This window comes from Bacillus rossius, chromosome 7 (genome assembly GCF_032445375.1).
Source record: "Bacillus rossius redtenbacheri isolate Brsri chromosome 7, Brsri_v3, whole genome shotgun sequence".
Lineage (NCBI taxonomy): Eukaryota > Metazoa > Arthropoda > Insecta > Phasmatodea > Bacillidae > Bacillus > Bacillus rossius.
Window position 1 is genome coordinate 51,700,378 of NC_086335.1, and position 24,094 is coordinate 51,724,471.

Sequence of the window (24,094 nt, forward strand, 5' to 3'; positions counted from 1 at the left end):
ACGCTTCTTAAAAAAAAATTTTTTCTAAAATAATTTTATAATATTATTTATTTCCAATGTAAGAAAATGTAGCAACTTAAAACGCAGTGAAAACGCGAATAAAAATATTGCAGCATGATATTCACACAAGTCGATACATAATTCGGTAAAAATTTACCCATATATTCATTGCGTTTTTGCGGTTTGAGTTTGGTGTAGGAAACTATTTCTTAGTCATTTGTTGGTTTATTAATTTGCGTTTTCCGTTTTTGTATCGGGTTTTTGGCTTATGAACAAGGTGGTACTTGTTATATTGCAGTATAGTTCTACTTTTAGATTCAAAGTTATCGTATATTAAAATAAAGAGAGATTGAACCAATTTTTTATTTCGTATTGATAATCTATATTTTATTTATCACGTAACGGTAGTTGTTACAGACTGTTTAGCACACTGTTGCGCGCGTGGCGTTGTGAATTCTGCTTATGCCCGAATGTCCTGAGGTGTAACGATGACACACGCAACATCACGAGTTAGTATTCTGTTCCATGTACGCTCCCTTCTCTTCCCTGCTGTTCCGCGGAGATAAATGCGCGCAAACAGAAAAGCGAAACACAAACGAACACAGAGCGAGCCCGACGGCAACACACGTCAGTTGTAACATTCACGAAAAGGGAAAATGTTTTGGCGCAATGAAACCCGTGTAGGTAGGTCTTGAAAAATGCAAAACAGGTTAAATGGTGGTAGTTACCGTCGTATATTAACGTTGTTTAATTGTATTCTAAGAATTTAAATAGTCTATCTGCTTTTTATTAGCACCCATTTAACAAGCTTAGACACAGAATAAGCTAATATAATTTAACCCCATGCCTGTAGCACCCACAAATTACTAAATTTATTACGAATTTAACGCTCGAACGATAAGTAATGTCTTTAGAAAGTCTGTGAATATCGCGAATTTGTTTTCTCATTTATTAAAAACCTTCCATAGGGAAACAAAATGAGATTAGACCCACAATGATTTCAACTGTAATCCAAATGCTTGAATTAATGTGAACTATATTTCACATTTTCGTGACTTTATCAATGTTTCGATGTAGTTGGAAGGGCAGTGGCGAAGAAAAAAACAGTGAAAACAAAATGTAATCACAATTTTGTGTTTCTGAATAGATTTCCTTTGATTTAAAAGCTGCATTTAGTGAGAAACTAGCCACGATTGGATATTCAAATTATTTTGACGTTGATACAGTAGTCATTTTTCCAACTCGATTTTTCGAAAATTTAAATAATCAGGTTTTTTCAAATACTGTGCTGCGACACAGAAGGTCACGAAGCATTCGTAAGTGTGACGCACGATTTTGACCAGCAAGAAAGAAAAAAATGCAAGCGGAAAAAAAAGATTATTGTACTTAATTACACACGTTAAATTTACTTCTAAGGCATTCCAAAAAAAATTCCAAACATTATGAAACACTTATATAGTATGCCACTAGGAACATATTTGCATATTTTATTTTGCTTAAATGACTTAAATAAGGATGTAAACCCCTTCCTAAGAAAAAACCTTTACATTTATAGAGCTGATTTAACATTTTATATTCAAAAGAAAAAATTAAATGACGATATTCTTTCATTCTATATGGCGTTGAATAAATTTAACAATTAATTTCTTGAGTCTCTACAGTTAGGTGAATGCTGCACTATCTCTTGATTTGGATATTAACTACAGCATTATGTTAATTTGAATGCCAGAATTTTAACGTATTCTTTTAAGTTGCCTTTTTTTCTTGTAATGACTATAAATGATAACAAAAAAACTATTACAGAGCAGTTTAACTTTTATAAAATATTATTTTTTTAATACCTACAGCTTGTTTATGTCGTGTGAATTGTTTTAACACGATTAAATTGATAATTTGACAGTAACAGAGTGTGGACAGCAGTTGTCTGGCTAAGTAACCAGACCATTTACCAAAATATAAAGTCACAAACCCCTCAAAAGCCTCAAGTATGTATGGAAGGACGCAAGCGACTCACGCTTTAGCGAAATGATACATCGGAAAGTCTGTAAGATCCCGTGCATCTGTTAGTATGGTCAACAAAAATGGCAGCCAGCCTTAAAGAAGCACGTTTCAAGGATTCTTTACGATGATATTGGGAACTTAAAATAAAAGTATGCTAAACCGCACAAATTTAGTGCATAAGATGAAATTTTCTGTGCTTTTACAGAAATATTCCTTCGGATACCAGTTGTCAAGATATGGTTTGTAAAACTACAATAAATATATTGTAACTCTCTGCAACACATGGCTATGTTTATTTTTGCATATATGAAATACGTTTTTTCGAGATAACCCTAAGTATTTCTTACAAAAATTTACCCGTAATTTTATATTTTAATTGATTATTCATTCAAAAATTTGTTTTAAAAAATGGGAAAAAATATAATGTGCGCAGTTAATAAAGGAAAATTATTCTTGGAACGGTTTACAAATAATTTTTACAATTTTTATTGAGATAGTTGTTTTTATTTAAACGTAAATATTTACACAAATCTGTAATTTGACGTGAATACTTCTGTTATCTTTACAAAGAAAAGATTGGAGTGTGCGCACGTGTTATTTAACGGTGTTCGAAGGGGCAAGAGTAACCACCCGCTCTATGCGCAATCCGGGTTTCGCTTACCTGCAGGCTCAGCCCTGGATGTTTCTTCTTCGTAAAAAGGATACGTGGTGGCTGTTCCTGTTGGACTGGGTTTTCTCGCGGTGTTCCTGTCCCCCCTAACCTTCAACCCCGACAAAAAGAAACCTTTCATTTTCCTTCGCGGGGTCACGGTAGTCGAGTGGTCACATTATTAGTTGGTAATTTATTGTCGTCATCAACGAGCTGAAAATTCTCTTTAATGACTTGTCATTGATATTTATTTGGCCCTCCAATACATACTCTTTAGCATTCCTGAATTGTTTTCGTCGTATGACTATACATTTAGTACATTATAAAAACAATACATGAAAATTATAACATATAGGTATGCGTATTCTACAATAAATTAAACTTTTATTTTACTAATCACCATAAATTCTTATATATAAAGTAATGTCAAGTTCCTCCAAGGAAAAAAATGTTAGCGAGTCTTTATTCGCCAGTGTTGCGTAGACATCTAACCTCGGTAACGAACAAATTCATGTGATCTCGTGTTGCAAATTAACTTATAATACGAAACTCGGACACGAAATTTAACATAGAATTCTTTAGAATAATGACGAGCGTCATATATATATATGAAAATTGTGTTTTAAACAACATTTCTTGACGCGAATAACACGTAGTTTCCGCACCCGCTGCTAGAATTCGCTGCCGGAGCAGTTACATCGACTATGGAATCATTCGATTTGCAGAGCGAAAGGTTATAGCTACTATAATTTGAAACGTCTCCGATTGACAGCGAAAAAGACTTTAAAAATACTAAAAATCGGCTTTGGACCTGATTATCAACCAGGAATTTATTTAAAAATACTGCCCACCTTGAAAAAAAATACTAAACAGTATATAATTTCATTTTTCTGCACACTTTTAACGTTACATTTCTATGTCATTACAAAAGCATTAACCTGAAACCTTTTAAAGTAAAGCACATATAATATTCACAAAGGGAGGGTCCAAGTCGGGGCTCACTGATTTATCTTAAACTGTGTGAGTAGGTGTCCCTTTCAACGTACTAAAATATCTCGTCTGATTGGGCCCTAGGAAGCGAGTAGAAGCTCTTTAAATATTTAAAAGTACGTTTGAGAGATTTTGTTTGTAAAATTGTTACTTTAATGTCGTGTCGTAGAGGTAAAAGCGCATTTTCTGGCAATCAGCAGGCTTGGTTTCAACCACTGGTTCCCTTTTTTTTTACATTTAAATTTTATTTCGCAACATTAAACTATTTATTACAGAATTTAAATATATTTAACAATTAATTTACATAATTGGGTGAGGTTTTGAATAAAAGAAAAATGTTTGTATATTTGTTTTTTTTTTCTTAAACGGCTCTAGGGAGCTCGTGTTGGTTGATAAAGCAAATGTGGGTGCCGTATACATAGGACCGTGAATTTTATCCTGGCCCCAGAAGAATCCGCGAAATTTCCGTGCCTTATAATTTTCGCGAAATGATTTCCAGACCAACTGCTGTGTTATAACCCTTTGTAGATTGTTTGTGTTTCGTTGTTGGTTGTTTTTCTCTTAGACTCATGTCTACAGTCAGCAAACCACTACTCATTATCAGGATGTCTCAGTTTCAATGCTATATTATAACAGTTTAACTTACACTATTTACAACAAATCATACATCAAATTTAAGGTAAACTAACCTAATTTTTCTTACAAATGTTCAGTGTTAGACTGCACACATTCGACGTAAGGTTCCACACTTTGGTTAACACGTCCGGAATAATGGAAGCAACAGCCTCTTCAATCCTGTGTCCCAATTCTGTAAAAACAGTAGGTAGCGGCGGAACGTAAACACGATGTTTTATAAGGCCCCAAAAGGGAAAAAAAATTCTAATGGCGTTGCGTCAGGTGAACGTGGAGGCCAGCTAAAAAGAGCTCTGTGGTCTCGACCATTACGAACCAATCCGATGGTCAGGCACTTCGACGTTCGACCACTCACGCGCAAAGAGATTCCAATTGGAAGGAGCTCCACCTGCTGCCAAATCAAGTTTTACATTTTGTCTCTCTACCAAGCGCAGTTTCGCGTGCGTGATTTGGCTCTGCAAGCGAGAAAACAACAAATCAGTAGAGACCGGAAAAATTCGCTGGTTCAATGACCTTCAGGATAGACTCCAATATCCTCTACACACTCGGGCAAATGCCAACTGTTCATTGGCTGCTGACTTGTGAGTCGTCTCGACTGGGTGGCCTGTGATTCGACACTTCTATGAGTGAGGGTCTCTAATTGGCCCTCAGTCCTCCAGATTAACAGTGAACCATTGGCACAAGCAGCACTAAGGTATAATTATTTTAATTTTAGCATAACACGAAATGAATCCGCGAATTTTTCAGGTCTCTATACAAATCAGTAGTCGCGCATGCGCTTATCTGAAACTTGCTCAAGTTACTCTTTGATTGCATGACCTCGAACCGTAAACCCCAGAACGCTTACAGTCGATAACTATTAAGATTTTGTAACTGGGACATTCCTTGATTTAATGCAGTTTTTTGGACATGTGCCATTTAAGTTTTGCACCGTTTATCAAAATAAAAATTTATAGTAATTATATATATTTTATTATTATTTTTTGTAATTTTTCCCATGAAGGTTTTCACCGTTTGTCATGAACAATTCCATATATATATATATATATATACATATATATATATATATATATATATATATATATATATATATATATATATAAAATCGTGATTTTTCCATGAAAAACTGTTCTGGAGTGTGTCGTATGTCCAAATAACTAACTAAGATTCTGCACTGCATGAGTCGCTTGAAGAAGGTGCGCGGCGTGCTGTGCAGGCGTGCACTTCCGCACGGACGACGACCAGCTGACGAGGCAGCTGGCGCGCGCAGTGCGTGTGCTGGCAGAGGGGCTGGAGCTGCTGGCGGCCGACCCTGGCTCGCAGCTGGCGCTGGGCCCGCGGCTGTCGTGCGACGGGCGCGGCGAGGCGCGCTGGCGCCAGGGCGAGCTCTTCTTCAGGTGCAGTGCCCCTCTGCAGTCCCCCTCCGACCCGCCTGCATGCACACACACACTTAAAAATATTACTACTTCAGTCACCGACTGCTGCACCATTAATAAAAAAAATTACTTTGTATCGAAAGTACCGGTAATTCTCGGTTCCTTTGAAGACTAGTGCCGAAATTTCCTGTTCTGAATATCGGTTACGGTTCCGAATACCCTGCTCTTGACGTATTTGTAGTTAGCTGTCTTTCCCTTTTTTTTTTCATTTTTTCTTCTTTTCTTTTTTTTTCTTTTCTTTTCTCTGCCTCACTAAAACTGAGTGTTTTTGTAGGAGGATACATGTTAGGGATGTACCTAGATGGGTCTCAGGCTGAAGCCTATTCATCTTTACCTGCTGGTATTAGCCATTTAAGGAAAGAGTCGTAAGCATCGTGTGCTTTGTTTGGGGATTGGGCTGCCATCACAGTGATTGAAGCCATGACTAACTCCTTTACTTTAAACATAAATTAAAACTATATTATGCTTTATTATCATTTTCATAGTCTAAGTTATACTAAAAGTGTGCAGGAAGAGTCCAGGTTAGTTGAGGACTTAAAGCGTGTCGCAGGCTTATAATATATACACTTTAAACATTCAGGGATTTAAGAATGACGCGGGAAACTTTACCTGAATTTTGTGCTACTGGGGTTATTGGCCTGCCACGGCACAGCCCCTTTGGTGGCCAAAGCTAGCACTGTGACCCTAATAAAATCTGCATGGACACAAGGAAAAACCCTGGATCGGTTCGTGTGGAAATCAATGAACCTGCGTTAAAGTGAGCAAGATCACTAGTGATTAATGGGGAAAAGGTCTAAGTGAGAAGGGTTGGGTGGGGGAGGAGAAGCCCGCATTGAATGATGCGCAACCCTGGGTTGCGTTACCAGAGTGCGCATGCGCGCATTGCTCGCGGTGTTTGTATGGTGTCGACAAGGCCTTTGGAGGGGTGCCAAGGGAGAGAATACCCAAGGCCTGACTCCTTTCTGGTGGAATAACGGGGGGGGGGGGGGGGGGGGGGAAGCTGGTTGAGTTCCGAAATATATATTTTATGCTTGTGTTAACCCTGGTAGTATGACAAAAACGACAATTTAATTACTAATAAAATCCATTGTAAACCTAATAGTACATGAAAATTTTTCACATTACATTTACCTACAGTTATGACCTCAGTAACATGTTGTATTTAGATTTTTTATTAAGTTGGGTGTTTAATTATTGTACGTTAAGTTTCTATTTCTAAAGTCATGTTGTTTTCTTCCCGTTATTGCTTTTATTTAAGGGATATATCTGAAAAGCTTCATACCTTACAAGAATTTTTTTGTTCTGTCACAACTTGTTTTTTACATATGTTCATCTAGTGTAATATAATAGGTGTAATTAATGTGAAAAAGACTTAAGCGACTCTCCCCGGATATTTTAGTTTCACTCCAGATAGATTTATGAACATATGCAATCCTCTACCACCACCCCACAAAAAAAAATCATTTCAAACTCATTTTTAAGTTGGGTATCATTCTGGTAAATGGAGGTAAGATGTAACTGTATTACAATTGTTCCACCTTAATTCCCTGAGGAACCACACCCCCTGATGATAGAAGAACCACACATCTTGATGATAGAAGAACCACACCTCTTGATGATAGATGAACCACACCTCCTGATGAAAGAGAAACCACACCTCCTGATGATAGAAGAACCACACTTCTTGATATATTTCGGGTCGGTTTCGGAACAACCAGCGCACGAAGCTGGAAAGGAGACACTGCAACTGGCCGAGAGAACTGGACAGCCCAGAGAAGCCGTTCCCAGACCAGGGAAGGTGCGTGGATTCAAGGCAGGTTCTTTGGGGAGGGCCTAGGTTGGCAGCTCGTGCTTCAGAAGGCACTGTCTGCCTCACTGCCGTCCGAGACCTCGCTTCGAGCGACAGCTTCGGAAAGAGCTATTAAATGGACCTTCGCAACTTTCAAGCCTTCCATCTTCAATTTCAAAAGGGTTTCCCATCGGTGGGTTACGCTCGTTTCTTCTTAGAAACAGAATTTTTCAAGGATCTGTTGCGAGTTTCAACCAGTTCGCTTGATAAAATTCTGATATTTGGCGAGCAAGTAAAAAAAAAAATTGTCTACGTCACTACTCTGTAACATGACTGTTTCGTTTGATTGAAGCACGCTATATCAACGCACAGTGGGGCACTAGAGCTCCAAGACTGGCATAAATTTAAATATAATTGTATCTGATTAATTCGTTTCATATTATTTTAGGATTATTTTGTAGTCTAATAAAAAATTAATAAAATTATTTTTAAGTATTTCTTTTCTAGAGTTTTTTAAAACTTACAAAAATAAAACAGCTGCAATACTAGAATCAAACAATTGAAAATAATAATATACATACACAGAATATAAAAAAATATTATATATTCATCAGAACTGTCATCACGATCACCATCATCATTCAAATTATAATTCACTTCATTACTTTTTTGAGTTAAATTCTTCTATCAAAAGTCCGTAATTTTACTGTAATTTCTAACAGTGTGGCCGGTAGTTAAGTTCTCATATGTAACTTTTTTCGTTTTACTTACTAAGTTTTTTTTTTCAACATCTCCTATAATTATCTAAGCAAAATTTTTGAAGTATCGCTTATATTATGACTTTCAAGCAAAACTTAAGGTATCAGGCTGGAAGCAGATTAAAAAATAGCATACTGCTGTAAGAGATAGAACTTCCACAGCAGGAAATACATTTTAAATGCCACTTCAAACTTTTTAATGCTCACTGGTTTTTGCCTTCCTTTGAGGGACTGTATAAGTATGACATTCCTTCCATTTTAGTATTTAATATTTTAAAAAATGTCCCCAACGTCATAAGCGAAACCTCACAGCCCTGTTTTCTTTGCGGTTTAATAATTAATTTTTAATTTCATGGTTGCAAGCACGCGCAAACTTCAAAACGTAGAGGCAAATAAAAAAAAATAGCCCAGCCTACCATTATCAACGCAATATTAAAATGCGATCCTTACCTAAGATATAAAACTTTAGAAAATACGTTAATAAAACCAGGGAATAACAAGCTGACAGAAAAAAAATGTTGCTTTTAAGCTTAGAAACGAGAAACCATCTCCCATCTGTAAGAGAATTTTTATCATTGAAGACCTCGGATGTGCATAATGATAACCAACATTCTTGTGAATTGTGACCAAAATTAAATTAATGTCTAGAAAATCAACAACAATAAATATTTTTTTATGAATCTTTGTTCTTTACATTTTTACAATAACTTTTATATTTATTTACTACGTGAACGAAAACATTGCTAATGTACTCATTTTAGATCTACACTTTAAAGGGGCATTTTATTATTTTGAGGGTTTTACACTGTTTACAACCGAGGTCGGGGTTTTCAGTAGTGAAAGAACCAGCGCAAACTAGGACGGGATTACCTCAGCTGAACTGTCAAATATCTGACAACTCATGAAGATGAACAATGAAAAATCCGTGCAAATATGTCGAATGAAGCAGCGAATTAATTCAGTAGGTGAAGAAACATCCAACGCAGTAGCGTAACTGAAGTGTTGGCCTAATGTTCCCCCAAGCTAAAATTAACCAATTTTCTCATTTAAATGATCGCAATTCTGTCCGTTACATGAAATACATTCAAAACCTGTGAAATACGAAAAAAAAAAAAAAAAAAAAAAAAAAGTGCCGTTTTACGCTCCAAAGCCCGAGATAAAGGGTATTAAAACATTTTTTTAAATATCGAGGAAACTTTCTCAATTATTTTTTTTTGTTCTATTTTAGAGGCTGATTAAGTTATTTCATTTTACTGCCATTATTTTAACAAAGTGATTTTCCCATGAATTTATCTAAGTAGTTCTCTGGCATGTTGTAACTGAGGCACATATTTACTCACCATATAATTTCTGAACGTTATTTTAGTACTTTATAAGGTCACACAGTGATCATAATTATGAACGATTTCGTGACTTTTATTCGCTATTCGATAATTCTGAGTAAACATATAAAGAAAATTTGAGTCGAAAAATTTAATGAAGAGAAGTATCTTGATCAATGTACAAGAAAAACCCTCAGATAATAATAAAGATTATAAATGGAATAAAACTACGCGTAAACACAAAATTTGTTGTACATATACAACATATTTCTTGGAAACCAGTTGTGTAGAAATATTTTGTTGTACTATAATCAAGATAATGTAACTTTGTTCAAAGCATGGTTATTTTTGCACATATAAAATGTTTTTTTTTTCTAGATAATATTTAGTATTTCTTACGAAAATTGGTGCATAATTTTATTTTCTAATTAATGTTTCATTAAGACACTTTTTTAAAAAACCAAGGAAAAGATAATTGAATTTTTAATAATTGGAATTTATTTAGTTTTAACATTAAGCCTATTTACGTGTGCAGTTAATAATGGAAAACTATTCAGAGAACGATTTACAAATCAATTTAACTATTGGAGGAACTGGGACAACACGCAGCATAAATACCCGGATAAGAAACCTAATTAATTAATTATTAATGCGAACACTATATTGTAGTGATACGTTTGTTTTCACGTAAATGTACAAATGTACAAATAACTTAAATTTTACATGAATATTTCCGTTACATATTAAAAATAATTTACAGCATATAAGACCAAGCCTTAAGTCCTTATTGCCGTAACATTATCTCAGAATATTTACCTTTGCAAAGAATCACTCTTGTTGGAGCCCTCCCAAAGATAAGTGTTCGTGTACGCTACTGATTCAACGTGAACAATCAAAACCAAAACTATGAATCATGACCATTTATTTTCATCTCTCATTCGTATCCAAAAGGTGGCGGTAAAACGGTGTTATAATCGCAACAAAAAAAATCTACTTTATACGAAGGCAAGCAATAATGAAATTATTTTTTTTTTCATTTGAAAAATTCCTGTCCCGCTCTTGAATATTCAACGGAAAATATGATTCTTAAAAATAAACGAATGCTTTTATATGAACATCTTGTTTGTAGGTAAAAGAAAAAAAGAACGATGTTAAAACAAGTTTTCGGATTTCTCTGGTAAATTACTAATTTAATACCAGACGCACTTAATTTTGTTTCGTGAAAAATCCAAGTAAATCTTACTTTCTTAATATATTTCTTTAAAAAAAAACACCGGACTGAAAGAGTCTTCTTTCTTCTCGCCGTCCGCATTTTTCAGAACGTCTATTTTATCATTCTGAGATTTCACACGCAGCTAAGTACGAGATGTGATCTAATTATACGGTGAATGATTTTATTACGATCAAAGTAATAAGCTTACCTAAAATTTGAACCCAACCTTCTTCGAAAATACTTTCGCTGGCTAGCGATGCGCATTCATTCCAATGCTGCTTCCATGATTGGAAGCATTTCTGGCTGTGGACAGACACGAAACTTTTGTTCGGCCAAAAACTCTCTGATAAGAAGCGAGGTGTGACAGGCCGTGACGAAGGAGGAAGCCATTGGCCCATTCTTCTGGTCTCCGTTTCGCAAAAAAAAAAAAAAAAAAAAAAACGCTTTCTTTTGAATCCGTGATTAGAGATACCGAAACTTCACGTATTCATTAATTCGCAAGTTATAATGCAGACCTTCACACTCTCACACTGTGTTCGTGATTGGACCGCAGTTATTCGGACACGCCCCTCTACGATCGTGAGCCAACAATGCCCCGCTAGGAGAGATATAAGAGAATCAGGTAGTGAAGTAGCTTGGCTTCTGGGTTGTAGCCGTGTCCTTGGCAGATAATTCACCAACGTTTCGGTCGACATTGCAGTCGCCATCATCTGGGAGCAGTTACCTACTGAGGTTCTTACAATTTGTCCTGCCTTTTATACTCTCGCCTGAGGGGAAGATGCTTCCTGATTGGCTGCTTCCAAAGTAAAGTAAATATTTAACTGATCTATAAAAATATATATTAATATAAGTTATCTATACTATAATAAGAACTTATTAATACGTTAAATTTTACGTAGGCAGGCTTCGTAGAAACTAAATTGCATTTTGCAGTAGGAGTTCTGAATTTTGTTCTGTTAACAGGGAAAACACGTACGTGAAAGAAGTTGTGCGTGTGTGCGCGTTTGTGTGTACGTGTGTGTGTGTACGTGTGTGTATGTATGTAGATGATTCTTGTGAATTTGTTTTCAATATATTAAACTCATTTCAAAGGACTCCCTGAATTATGTAAACGAAGGGTAGGCCCGCGGTAAAACGCGCGTGTGTCTCGTCCCAGGTGAATATCATTCACATACGTTCGTCAACAAAAAAATATATATAAAAATTTAAAGATCCACGAACAAATGGTGATCTGAGTACAGTCTGTGAAACGCAAAGTGTGCTGCTGGTGAGACTCGTGGATTCTTGATGGTGTTTCTGCCACTGTGTTTGGGATTAGTTTAGTCGATGAACAAATTATTTTTTTTCTCTTGCGGTAAAGAATTGTCTTAAGAAAATATTTTGTTTAAAGTTTTGTTAGAAATAATAGAAAATTATTTATGCAATATTTAAAAAAAATTGAAAGTATTATAATAGTTTTAAAAATATTTTTTAACCATACATACACTAAATGAACGTGCGAAATGCATAAGATGCGATTTTTTTCACTTCCTAATAATTAAATGGCTTATACTCGCTCCTAAGTATTGGGCTTATGGTATAAACAATGTACATAAGTTACATAGGCCGTGAGCACTTAATGTCTCAATCGTCAAAAATAATAACGAAGTCCTCAACAAAAACATCGAGAACGTGCCCCTCAGGATAAGCTGTCTCCTTCGATTTTCCTGGGGAAGGGGGGGGGGGCAGGAATGGAGATGGGAGTAGTGGGGATGAGGACAGTAAGAATGGCCTATGTGTAAAGCTTGGGCATTTATATCGGCCCAGCCATTTTGTTTTGACAGCCGTTGAAAGTTTGATTTTTATTTCGAACGCCTCCGTTCTTGTTTGATTTTTTTTTTTATTAGTCTTTGTTAAAGATTCGAAGTGCGTTTCGAACAGTTTAGAACTGCTACGCGCCGAAAGTCGAGTCTACCCTCTCTCTTCCCAATTGACCGGCTTGGTTCGATTCCCGGGTTTTTCTTCGCAAGGAGGAGAATTGCCGAACGTGGCCGCGAGTCGAATGGTTTTCTCGGAGTACTTCCTTTTATCCCACTCGTTACATTCTTCCGTCGCTCCCTCCTCACTGATTCATTCCTCTGATGGCTACGATGTGGTCGAGACTCGAGTCGCAATTACCCCCGTAACTGCAGTCGTAAATGTGTTAAGTTTAAGAACCACACTTTTAAGAAAATAAATGACACTAAAATAACTTTAATTATTTTGAAACTCGATTTATTTAACATCCACCTCTAGACCAAGCTATTGGAAATAATGGCGTGCCCGAAGTTTTGGCAGGCCTTTTTGCAGCCATCTTTCGAGTTTTAAACTTTTCCTTGAAGATGGCTGTAAAAAAAAGGCTTGCCGAAACGTCGGATGGGCATGCCATCATTTTGACTGCCGTGGATTCACCTCACAAAAAATAGTGAGTGACTCTGGTCGCGACAGCCTACGATCTAGGATCAGTGATAACCAACTTTGTCGTTTTCGAGGACCGGATATCATTTTCGAAACTCATCTGATGGCCAGACACGAATGAATAAAACTTCAATTTCCTACAACATAATTTTAAATGCCGTATTATTACGTATAACAACCAATTAATTCAATATGCAGCACGTTATGATGAAACAAGAAAAATAATTCTCTTAAAAATATTATTTACAAATTAAAAATAAATTTCCTAATACAAGAGTAATTACCATCAATCAATGACAAACCATAACCAAAATATAAATAATATTTACTTGAACATATCGTGGCTTCGTAACAGTGTCTGCTGACAACTCGTTATTCATGAATGCAAACAAAGACGACTAACACAAGACAGTATAACTGATAATATTTCTTTATTACAAAGTTGTTTGGGCAGGCCGCACGAAAACTAGCCGGCAGCAATCGAAATAAAAGTGTCTGTAAAACCTTCTTAATGGTTTTTTTTTAGTACAACACAGTTACTGCATGGTGAATGTAAACACTGGCAAAAACACTATTGCATCATAAAACGGGCACTGAAAGTCTTGTGCGACAGAATGTTTGAAGTTTTTAGCGAGATCGGATTTAAAACGGCGCAGACAGACTCTTTGCTCATAAGTCTTGAGCCTCGACCTATGTTGGGCATCCCACGTGAGCTTTAATCTCTCACTTTCAAAGACAATATTTGTATATAAATATAACTTCAGACGGATGCAAGAATTAGAAACTTTCTCCATTTCTAATCCCTTAGTCCGGTTTTGCCCGGTAACGAACTCAACTGAGATTTCCCAACCAGCGTGGAAGAATTTATGCACAATTACGGCATATTGTGTGCATTAAATGTAATATTGTCATATACGCATATCAACTTTTTGAGTTGACTGGTTTTAAGATCTAGGAAGGACCACAAAACGAAAAGCTAGGTACAAATTTTCTGGAAGTCGCGCCATGGTGAGACTGCAATACGTAGTCTGTACACGAGATCTATCCCTTAAAATATAAAGCGGATAAGCCAAAGCGTGATTTGACATGTGCGCACACATTTAAAAAAATTAAAATAGCACCAAAAGAAAGTTGAAAAATACTTTTAAAAAAATAACTTTATTAGAACCTTTACGAATTTGAATATATCCCATAATCCTCTTTGCAAAATATCTTATTTCGGAGGGCGAGAAGGAACACAATTTAAAGGGCACAAAGTTGCGCAGGCTAGAGGAACAAAATCTAAATACATATGTTTTCACCTCCCTCCCCCTCCGCCCTTTCTCTCCCTAAGGAACTGAACTCGGGGGAAATTTCCTTGCGAAACTACCGTCTTACCGGCCTCTCTGGGAGTGATGTCGTGAATTGTTTATAAAATACGAGAACGTGACAATTTTTTTTTTTGTTTTTCACTTCTCTTTGGAAGCCGGTGGCAACTCTGCTTGCAATTGGCTACCCTTTATTTCCAACAGGCTGGCTGTTGAAATCACTTGTGGGTGTGGGTGCATTAGAGTGATTTATTTAAACGTCTCGAGCAGTTACATATACAAATATTAGAAAGCCAAATTGTTAGTTAGCAACTGAATAGCAAAACCAATCGTAGCTGAATAAAGGCATATTTATATACTTATATATATGTGTGTGTGTGTGTGTTTGTTTGTCCCTTATGCATTCATTTACCATTCAACCGATTGCGATGAAACTTTGGTGGATTGTGCGCATGCTCGCGAAGGTTTCTGAGTTAGTACAACCATTTTGCAATATGTGGCGAATATTTTCAACAAATGTGTGTATTTAATATAGTTCAGCGGCAGTTCGTATGTTTTGAATTGAATTAATTATAAAAGAGAGATATAGCGATAGCGTGATAGATAGATAGATAGATAGATAGATAGATCGAGAGAGATAAAAAGAGATGGACAGACATTGAAAATTATATAGAGGGATAGATAAAGAGATATATAGATTTAGTTGTATATAGAAAAGATAATTATAGAGGAAGATAGACATACATATATAGATATACAGAGAGATAGTGATATATACATAGAGAAATAGAGCGATAGAGAATTAGAGAGAAGGATAGAGAGATGTTTTGTTTGTGTATCTACTCCAAACAAATTTAAAAACAAAACAAAAATTAATGAGGCATTGCAACTCATGCAACGCATAAAAATCTAATTACCTTTTGAACCTAACAACAAAATTTCAAAGCATATAAAAACATAGACAAGTTTAGTTTTATCAGATGTACATGTTAGTTATTGTGTCACAGGTAACTAGTAAAGCGACGATGGATGGTGTTGTCTCGGCGAGTGTGTGTGGACACGAGAATGTCGGTGTGAGTAGTTACAGCACCTGCAATGTTAAATTTTTAAAATGTACGCATTTAACTGGCAACCATACGTGTTGCTTAGCATTAAGTGTGCAAGGCGTTGATGATTTGCAAATGTTCGGAGTGTTTGATATTGTAAGCGATCTTCTGAAAGACGAGGTTTGAATGATTACCCAATGAGGTGGGATCCCCGTCGAAACCATATTGACGTTCGACAATACGGAAAAATCGTTAATCCGACACGGCTATTGTCCTGAACGATCCGAATGATACTTCGCGATACAGTGATGATGGCACTTTCAACACCTCTGCTTTTGTGCGATGACAGGAGCAGATATCAGTTTCCGAACCGTCGCAACTGTTGTGTCTTTGTTCGTCGTGTTGTCGTCGTTGTGTTGGCAGAATATTCGTTTCATTTCGTCGCTGGGTTCGCACTGTCATTCTGCTGTACCTACAGGTTATCCTTTTTTAATCATCGTTGGCTGCCTCTATTTGTCGCTGCGTTTTCCAAGGTTTTTGTTTATTTGTATTTACTGTTCTTGTCGCAACTGTCTCGTCGTTGTCGTCCCTCTGGGTCCGACTGTGCTTTTTTATTTCTCCAACTCATTCCTTCCACGGAGTTCTCTATACTTCCTGTGCATTTAACATTTTGATACCGGCTTATCATGGCTTGGTTTTCTGTGTGTTTGTGTATTCATATTTTGTTTGTCCGTTCTCCAGGTCTTTTCATTATGGCACTCGCTGTAAACTAGCAATAACGTATGCACAACATGTTTTAAATATAACTTCTCCGCACAGAAAAGAAATTTTCTGTACTTTTACAAACATTTCCTTTCGAAACCAGTTCCCAAGAAATAGTAAATTTAGTAATGTAACTTTGCACAACACATGGTTATGGTTATTTTTTTTATATATCAAATATGTCTTGCAGTTTCTTACAAAAATTGTGATGTTTTATATTTTAATAAATGCTTATTCCATGCGAAATTTCTTTTAACCATGCAAAAGAGAATCGAATATTAAATAATTGGACATTAATTTTGTTTTATTTTGCTCATTAATGTGCGCAGTTAATACTGGAAAGCTATTCAGGTGACGTTTTACAAATAAATAACTATTGGAGGTACTGGGACAACACGAAGCATAAATGCCCGGGAATAAGAATTTTTTGCGGAATTTTATTACTAAAATACTAACTTCAAAGATTTTAAAACACATTATAACACTAAGTATATGTGTGTAAATTTTTTTTTTGCATAAACGAATAAAAACTGTCTGTAAATACTTCCTACAAACAAACCTTCACATCATTCAACTGATACAACATTATTATAATAGTATAATGTTATTAAAAAGTTTAAAAAAAATCTCCCAGTGACAATATTAGAACCACATTTCCTTGAGGTTAACAATCGAACGCTCTACTGCTGTACTATTAAGCCCAAACATTGGGAACTTGGAAAGAATATATGTATTACTAGTTCGTTGTAAGGTGCCTAAGGAGCCCATTGAAAAAAGGTAATATAAAAACACTCTAATTTAATAACCAAATATATTTATAAAAAATTCATTTTCTTTAAATATTGTGCCAATGAAAATTAATTTCGGAGATATATATGAAATTATATAAAAAAATATTTCTGAAAAAAAAAAATTTTAATAGAGAACCTCTTGAAAAACTATCTACAAAAGTTACAAATATCTGTAATATTACATGAATATATCCGTTCCATTTGAGAAAGAACAATTACCGTGGATTCCAAGGATCTTTTAAGGAACCTCTAGCGCCCGCTGACCCATGTGCGCCACTCGGGGGGCTTCCGCGCGTGTTTGCCGACGCGAACACCCTGCGGGGTTCATCTCGGGCTCCCGCGGCCAGTGTTTGACAGCTGCCACACACTCCCACCACCCCACCCCCCAACCTGCACAACCTGCGCTCACGTCCTTCAGACCTGGATTACTCTGGAGAGGTTTGTCGAGCGGTGTTTGTACTGGCCGCGCGGGTCCGCTGTCTCCCCTCGCCCTCCCCCGGCCGGAAGTAGGTGATTGGGGGGATCGGGGGAGGGGGTAGAGGGTGGACCCGGTCTAATGGAAGCTGGGTGGACCTCGCGGGGAGCAACAGTGGACCAAGCTCGAGAGTCGTCTGAACTGCGCGAGCTCTGTCGCGGAGTTGGGAGAAGGCACACATGATGTCCATGCCGTGACCTACATGGTGCAACCGCGCTGTTAGAAATTACCGTGCCATTTTTTTTTTTCCTGTACATTAAAGAAGATTCCTCGGAGAGAAATACATTTTGTAACTTTGCACAACACGTGGCTATGGTTATTTTTAATGTATGAAATACGTTTTTTCGACCTTATACTGAGTATTTCCTACGAAACATGGCAATGAATTTTATAATTTAATTGATGTTTCAAGCATAATTTTTAAACTATTAAAAAGATAAACAATTCGTAATAATTGGACTGATATTTTTTTTCTTTTAGTATGCTTAATACGTTTGAACGTTTACAAATAACTTTAACTGTTAGAGGTACTGTGAAAACACGAAGCTGAAATGCCCGGATGAGAATCCGAACCCAGTATTGCTCCGAACAAATTTTCGAAGCGATAGTTGTTTTTATGTGATTATACAAATTTACAAATATCTGTAATGTTACATGAATAAATTCTGTTCCATTTACAAAAAAAAATCATAATTTTACTGAATCTTCGTAAAACCTACGCCATATTTCACCTTACAAACACAGTTTTTTTCGGTATAAAGAGGATAAAAGCACACGTGGAAGAAATAGGTACGTGTGTTTTTTTAGGATACTTATCCAGGTTTTAAATGTTTTTATTGTACACCAAAATCATTCGTATGAGTTCGTGTTCAAAGTAGGTGAACTGTATACCCGTAAATTTACAAAAATAGCTTTGGAAATATGAATATCCCTGAATTATTTATAACCAGTGTTCTTCGTAAATCTAATGGAAAAATTTGTAACAGTGCGATTTCTCACTGATTAAATATTTTTAATTATATATATGTAATTATATATAATTATATTTCTTGGATGCTTGCTGATTTTAAAAATACTGCTAACCTTTAGTGGTTTTTCAGACTTGAAAAGATAAAATTGCAAAAGCCATGTCTATTTGCTTGGATAAAATATGTTTCAGATTCTTCTTCAAAATATTCGGGGATCAGTCTGATACTTTAAAATAATTAATCCCAAAACTTTCATACTCTTCCTACTTTTACTGGCCGCAACATTTAATGTTGTGAAATTGACTACTTTGAAATATTTTTTTTTAAAAAATTCAGGATTAGAGAAATTAAAGCTCCATGCACATTGTTCTTAAAGAGACTATTTGCGTTGTATTTTTTGTTTTATTTATTTAGGGCAATTCATTCCGATGAATAGTATTTTCAGTGCTTCCAAAGTAGGATTAAGATATCATTTTTCCCCCTTAGCTTTAGATATCTGAACGCCACAGAATACCCCATAGTAGACCCAGAAGTGCACCAAAAGGCTTTAGAAATGTGTTTAATACTAGAAAATATAAATTCATGTTAAAAATTATAAATCAATCAAAATAAACTCCATTAAAGATATACAAATATACATAGTTTCTACTTCACCGTCGATGCATTACAACACATAGAAATTTCCGTGGAAATGGTGCTTTACTACGCCTGTTTAAAGTTAATAACTACAAAATTACAATTTACATCTTCAAACACATTCACTACCATAAAAAAAATAATTCAAACCGGTTTCCTTCCACAGTGCCTACATAAAAATGTAATTTATTTTTGTAAATGGGAAGAAATATTCATGTTAAATTACAGATATTTCTAAATTGTTTACATTTTCATGAAAAGAACTGTATCACTACGAAATAGTGTTTGCACTAATACTGGGTTTGGGTTCTTACACGAAATGTTATGCTTTGTGTTGTCCCAGTTTTTTTCCAATAGTTTAAGTTGTTTGTAAACCTTTTCCTGAATAGCTTCCCAGTGTTAACTGCGCACATTTATAAACATGACAGAACAATATAGATTCAAATTGTTTGATATTTGATTACATTATCCATTACTTAAAAAAAATAGTTTTTTTTTTAAGAAAGAAACATCAATAAAAATAAAAATAAAATTATATACCAGTTTTCGTATACTCGATGCACGTGTTTTTCCAAAGATACGGTGTATTTCTCGTAGTAGGTGTTACGAACCAGTTCTTGGCCACTGGTTGCAAAAGTACAGACGTCGTCAGGCGCCACTTACCAGGAAGTTTGCGACGGAGAGGTATAAAGCGGCTTCAACTGCGCCGACTATTACCAACTCCGTGCCGGAGCAGACGGGACCGCTGCCGTCTGAAGGCGCGACTAACGCCTCCCCCCCCCCCCCCCGGTGTGGGTGGGGGGGAGGCACTTGTCGCCTGCTTCCCTAGAGGACCTCGGGACTCCTGCAGGACACTCCGGGTCCCCGCCCACCCCCCACCACACCACCCCTGCGGGCCCTGTGTTTCCATCAGCGGCGCGCCCTCCAGAGGGGTCGGCCGTCGTAACTCGGTTAGGGGAGCTAAAATGGCTGCTATCAGAACTGCGTGTCGTTCGGCGGAAGATCACAAGGGGTACGCCGAGGTCCGCGGGCGACAACGGTCCAAGCGCCGGCTGCGGCGACGATAGCTGCAAGGCCATCCAGAGAGACGTGCAAAAAGAGGGAGGAGGGAAAAATATCCTCGGCCCCGTCATCAAGGGTTAGGGGGCAGGGATTTACTTTCGAGATAATTTTTTTCGATTGCCTGAAAAAATTTTTTAAACAACCAAGCAAAACAAATAGGCCTAATACCTATTAAACGCGAGACGTTTATTAAAAGGGACGTCTGAAACATAATTTCGAATAAGTTATAGGTGATGATTTACGTGATTTATTACTAAAATTAAGTGCAGTCAACGCGCACCAGAACCCGAACGGTTTCAACCAAATCTGAAAAGCCTTGAGTTCGTGTTGCATTACAGGGCGCTACTAGAAGAACACCTACTGACGCCGATGGTCACAATAAGCACGACTCCATACGATGAGCGCATGCATTGGGGGGGAAGGGATTCAAAGGAAGGTTAAGGAGGGGAATAGACACATGACCAGGGGAAAGGGAAAATGAATTTAATCGACCCGGTAGTGACGTTACGAAGATGAGGAATATTTGCTGAACCCGACAGTGGGACCTCAAAGACCTCTTCGTTTGTTTGAAGTCCTATCTTCGGTTGATGTCCGTAAATTCACTGTAGTTTCCCGCAGTGTGGGGAAGAAAAAAAATACAACATTTACGTACATTAATTTTGTTACAAAAGTGATAAAATGAACTACTGCTAAACATAAAGACATTTTTACAAAGCAACCACGTTATCATTTGTAGCCTGATAAAGGGCAGCAGTTTTTTAACACTTGGATTTTTTATTACGTTTCTAATCATTTCATGGGGAAAAAAATCCACCAAAAACGTAATTATATTCAGATATCTGGCTGTGAGTCTCGTTTTGAATTTAGCGTTACGATGTTGAGAAACCACGAAGTCCTACAGTTGATAAAACACGGCCATACGGACTGAAGATGTTTACACTTGCGCCAAAGAGCCACGCACTATCGGCAGAACCACCGGTGGTGAGTGGTTTTTAACCCAGGGTGAGTAACGGTTGAGTTTGGTGTTTTTGAACATTAGTTGAGATTTAGTTTGGGAGCTTGAAGCCTCGTCTCGCCCTCCCGCCACCGTACAACCTACCAACCAAACAATAATAAAAAAAACCAACTTTGTGGAAGCGGAACGATTAAATTATAATTTCCAAGCGCATAATGCATATTTATCGTCTCTTAGGATTTGCGTAAAACGCGATGTCGGCAAGTGTTGAACACGCAGCTTAATTTTTTAATCAACCATATTTCAATTAGTATGAATTATATATACCTATATAACAGGTCACGTGTTAACTGACACAACTCTTTAAACATTCCAACATGACATAAAACTGCTGTAAGTACGTATGCTTAAATCACTGTTCCTTAAGCACCACATTTGTCGATAAATTATTATGTCAAATCAAGGAAACAAAGACAAAAAAAATAAACCACTCTTTGGAGAGGGTGCGAGAAAATTAGTTTTCAATAATATTGACAGGGCTTCTCGCTACGGTAAAAGTATTTTCTTTCCTGTTCTGGTGATGTTTTGAAGTGAGTTAGTTTTTCGTAAACACTCTGCACTTAAGTACACTCGATGTATTTACTTCACAAACCACAGTTGTGCACTAATATCCTTCAACTGTGTTGTGTTTAAACCACACGGTTTTCATTCAAAAGAAGAATAAAAATCTTTAGACCACTTGGGACGCCTACACTTTCAAGAAAATTATCGTTTCGCAAACATTCATTCGACGAATCCCTTCGACATGCCCTAGCGGCTAACCACCCCCCCCCCTTTTTTTTTTTACCGAGACCGCACTTGCAGCACGTGCATTGAAATGCGTTACACTCCCCAAACGATAAAGTTATATAAGTGCATCGAATGGTTCTTGCAATTGGGAGGATTTATCTAGAACAATTTAGGCCGGTATTCCCCGACACAAAAATAAGGGTTTAGGTGATGAATGTGCTTAACCTGTACCCTAATAGCATTCTTGTGCACTATAAGACACGGCCAGTCCCTTATTTTTACAGAACGGATTTTCTTGTCCTATCCGTGCCCAAATTCCGCGCATGCGCGGAGCTCTTTTTTTTTTTTTTTTTTTTTTTTTTCGTCCAGAAGACGGACCCGCGTCTGGCACCATTAACTCGTATGCATTCAATTTCATGAACATCGGAGGAAGTACCAAACGTATTGCTGTGCCAAATGAAACTTTATGGTAGCGAAACTATCCTGGAATATATTGTGTAGCTACACTTTGTCATAACAAGAAAAAAATTGCAACTTAAAAAAAATTCAGAAAATTAGAAAGGCGATTCTATTTTTGTGAGATGGTGCTGCTATCTCTAGAATTTTTTCCGTAACAATTGTGTCAATGGTTGAGAAACTTCCGCTAGAATGCATTGGATCCAGTTTCTAGCCTCGCGCAGGGCGCCGTTTATTAAAACGGTTGCCGTTTTGTTCCCTTAGTGAGATTCTGTTTGGACCCTTTCTGGAATACAGACAGCGAGTTAGATTGTATCCCAAAAAATATACACATATGTTACTTATTCACTTTCTTAGCCGAACGTATTGGAATACCACCTTTAATGGGCATACGCCATTGCCCGGATGTCATTGCAAAACCTCAAGAATGGGCAATAAAGATGAATACGTGTAACACACACAGCGACGGCTGACATTGGTTTGTGCTCAGTGAATCACTGTGTCACGTAATTCCACCGCTGAGTCACGTGCGCTGCCAGACGCCGTATTTACGGAACCCGCTGTGGTTAACGAGGTTGAAGACTTCTCACAGCGTTTGTTTCGCCCCGGCAGCGCACCTCGGGAAAAAGGGACCAACAATAACGATGCTGGTATGCGCGGACACGTAATTCAGCTTCGAGACGCGAAGCGACAAAATGCAGAACAAGATGGAGGCTTCGCAATAACCCCTAGAGCGGGTGTTCCGAATGAGCGAAAAAGAGAGAGAGAGAGAGAGTGAGAGTGAAGGGAGAGGCTGATGCTTTGGTAAGGAAAGGGGAAAGGCGATTGGGTGGCTAAAAAAGTAAAACAGATAAAAAAAAATGAAGGAGGGGACAGGGAGGGAGGTGGACTCCTGAAATTGAGACACGTAGCGAGAGAAAGAGAGAGGCGAAAAATGTTGTAAGGAAGGAATGGATAAAAAGGTAACTCTTGCCGACGAGGAAACTTCCCCTTTCTCTTATCCTTCCTTCCTTCCCTTGCCTTCAAAACCCCCTTCCCTCACCACCATCAAATTGTGGATCGCTGCAAGGAAGATACGACAATTTGCAGTTTGCATGATTGCCTGCATCCGTGCGCCGACATTTAGCCGCTGCCCTTGAGATCGCTAATTGCGAACGTTTAACAGTCGTCGTTACCCCTTCCTCGTGCCGTGTATCGAGGACTTGACAGCTCGGGGCGATCACGTGAACGAGTCACGTGGCAACCGCTGAGTTTTCATCTCTCAGGCGCCTGAATAAAGGCCTGGGACCAAGCGAGCTGAAACAGTTGATAGGCTAAGGACATTAAAAAAAAGTGGTGTGATTGTTCGGTGACATATACGACTGTAAAACTTTGTTCCGAGCGTTTTCGAAGGACTTCAAAGCCAGTATGCCGGGCGCACGAGCTCCGAGAGCGAGGGGGCGCTAAGGGCGACACTAGCTAGCGCATCACACGCCTCTTCGCCTTTACGCGCCAAACACAGAACAGGCGTGCAGTCTTCTAGACGGTAACACGCCTCTGTGGGACTTTAAGCGGTTACCCAATCATTAAATTGTGAGTTATTTAAGATAAAGGTTCTCTACACTTCCCTATACCGTTTAC

At 37.5% G+C, this 24,094-nt stretch overlaps 1 protein-coding gene across 1 annotated transcript in view; it reads left to right on the top strand.

Annotated features, from left to right (window-relative positions):
- Nucleotides 1–24,094, top strand: part of LOC134534556 (glutamate receptor ionotropic, NMDA 2B-like) — a 193,582-nt gene that overhangs the window by 97,223 nt on the left and 72,265 nt on the right. The window contains exon 7 of the mRNA XM_063373037.1: nucleotides 5,490–5,670. Within this exon, the coding sequence (XP_063229107.1) occupies nucleotides 5,490–5,670 (181 nt within the window). The remainder of the gene's footprint in view (nucleotides 1–5,489; nucleotides 5,671–24,094) is intronic.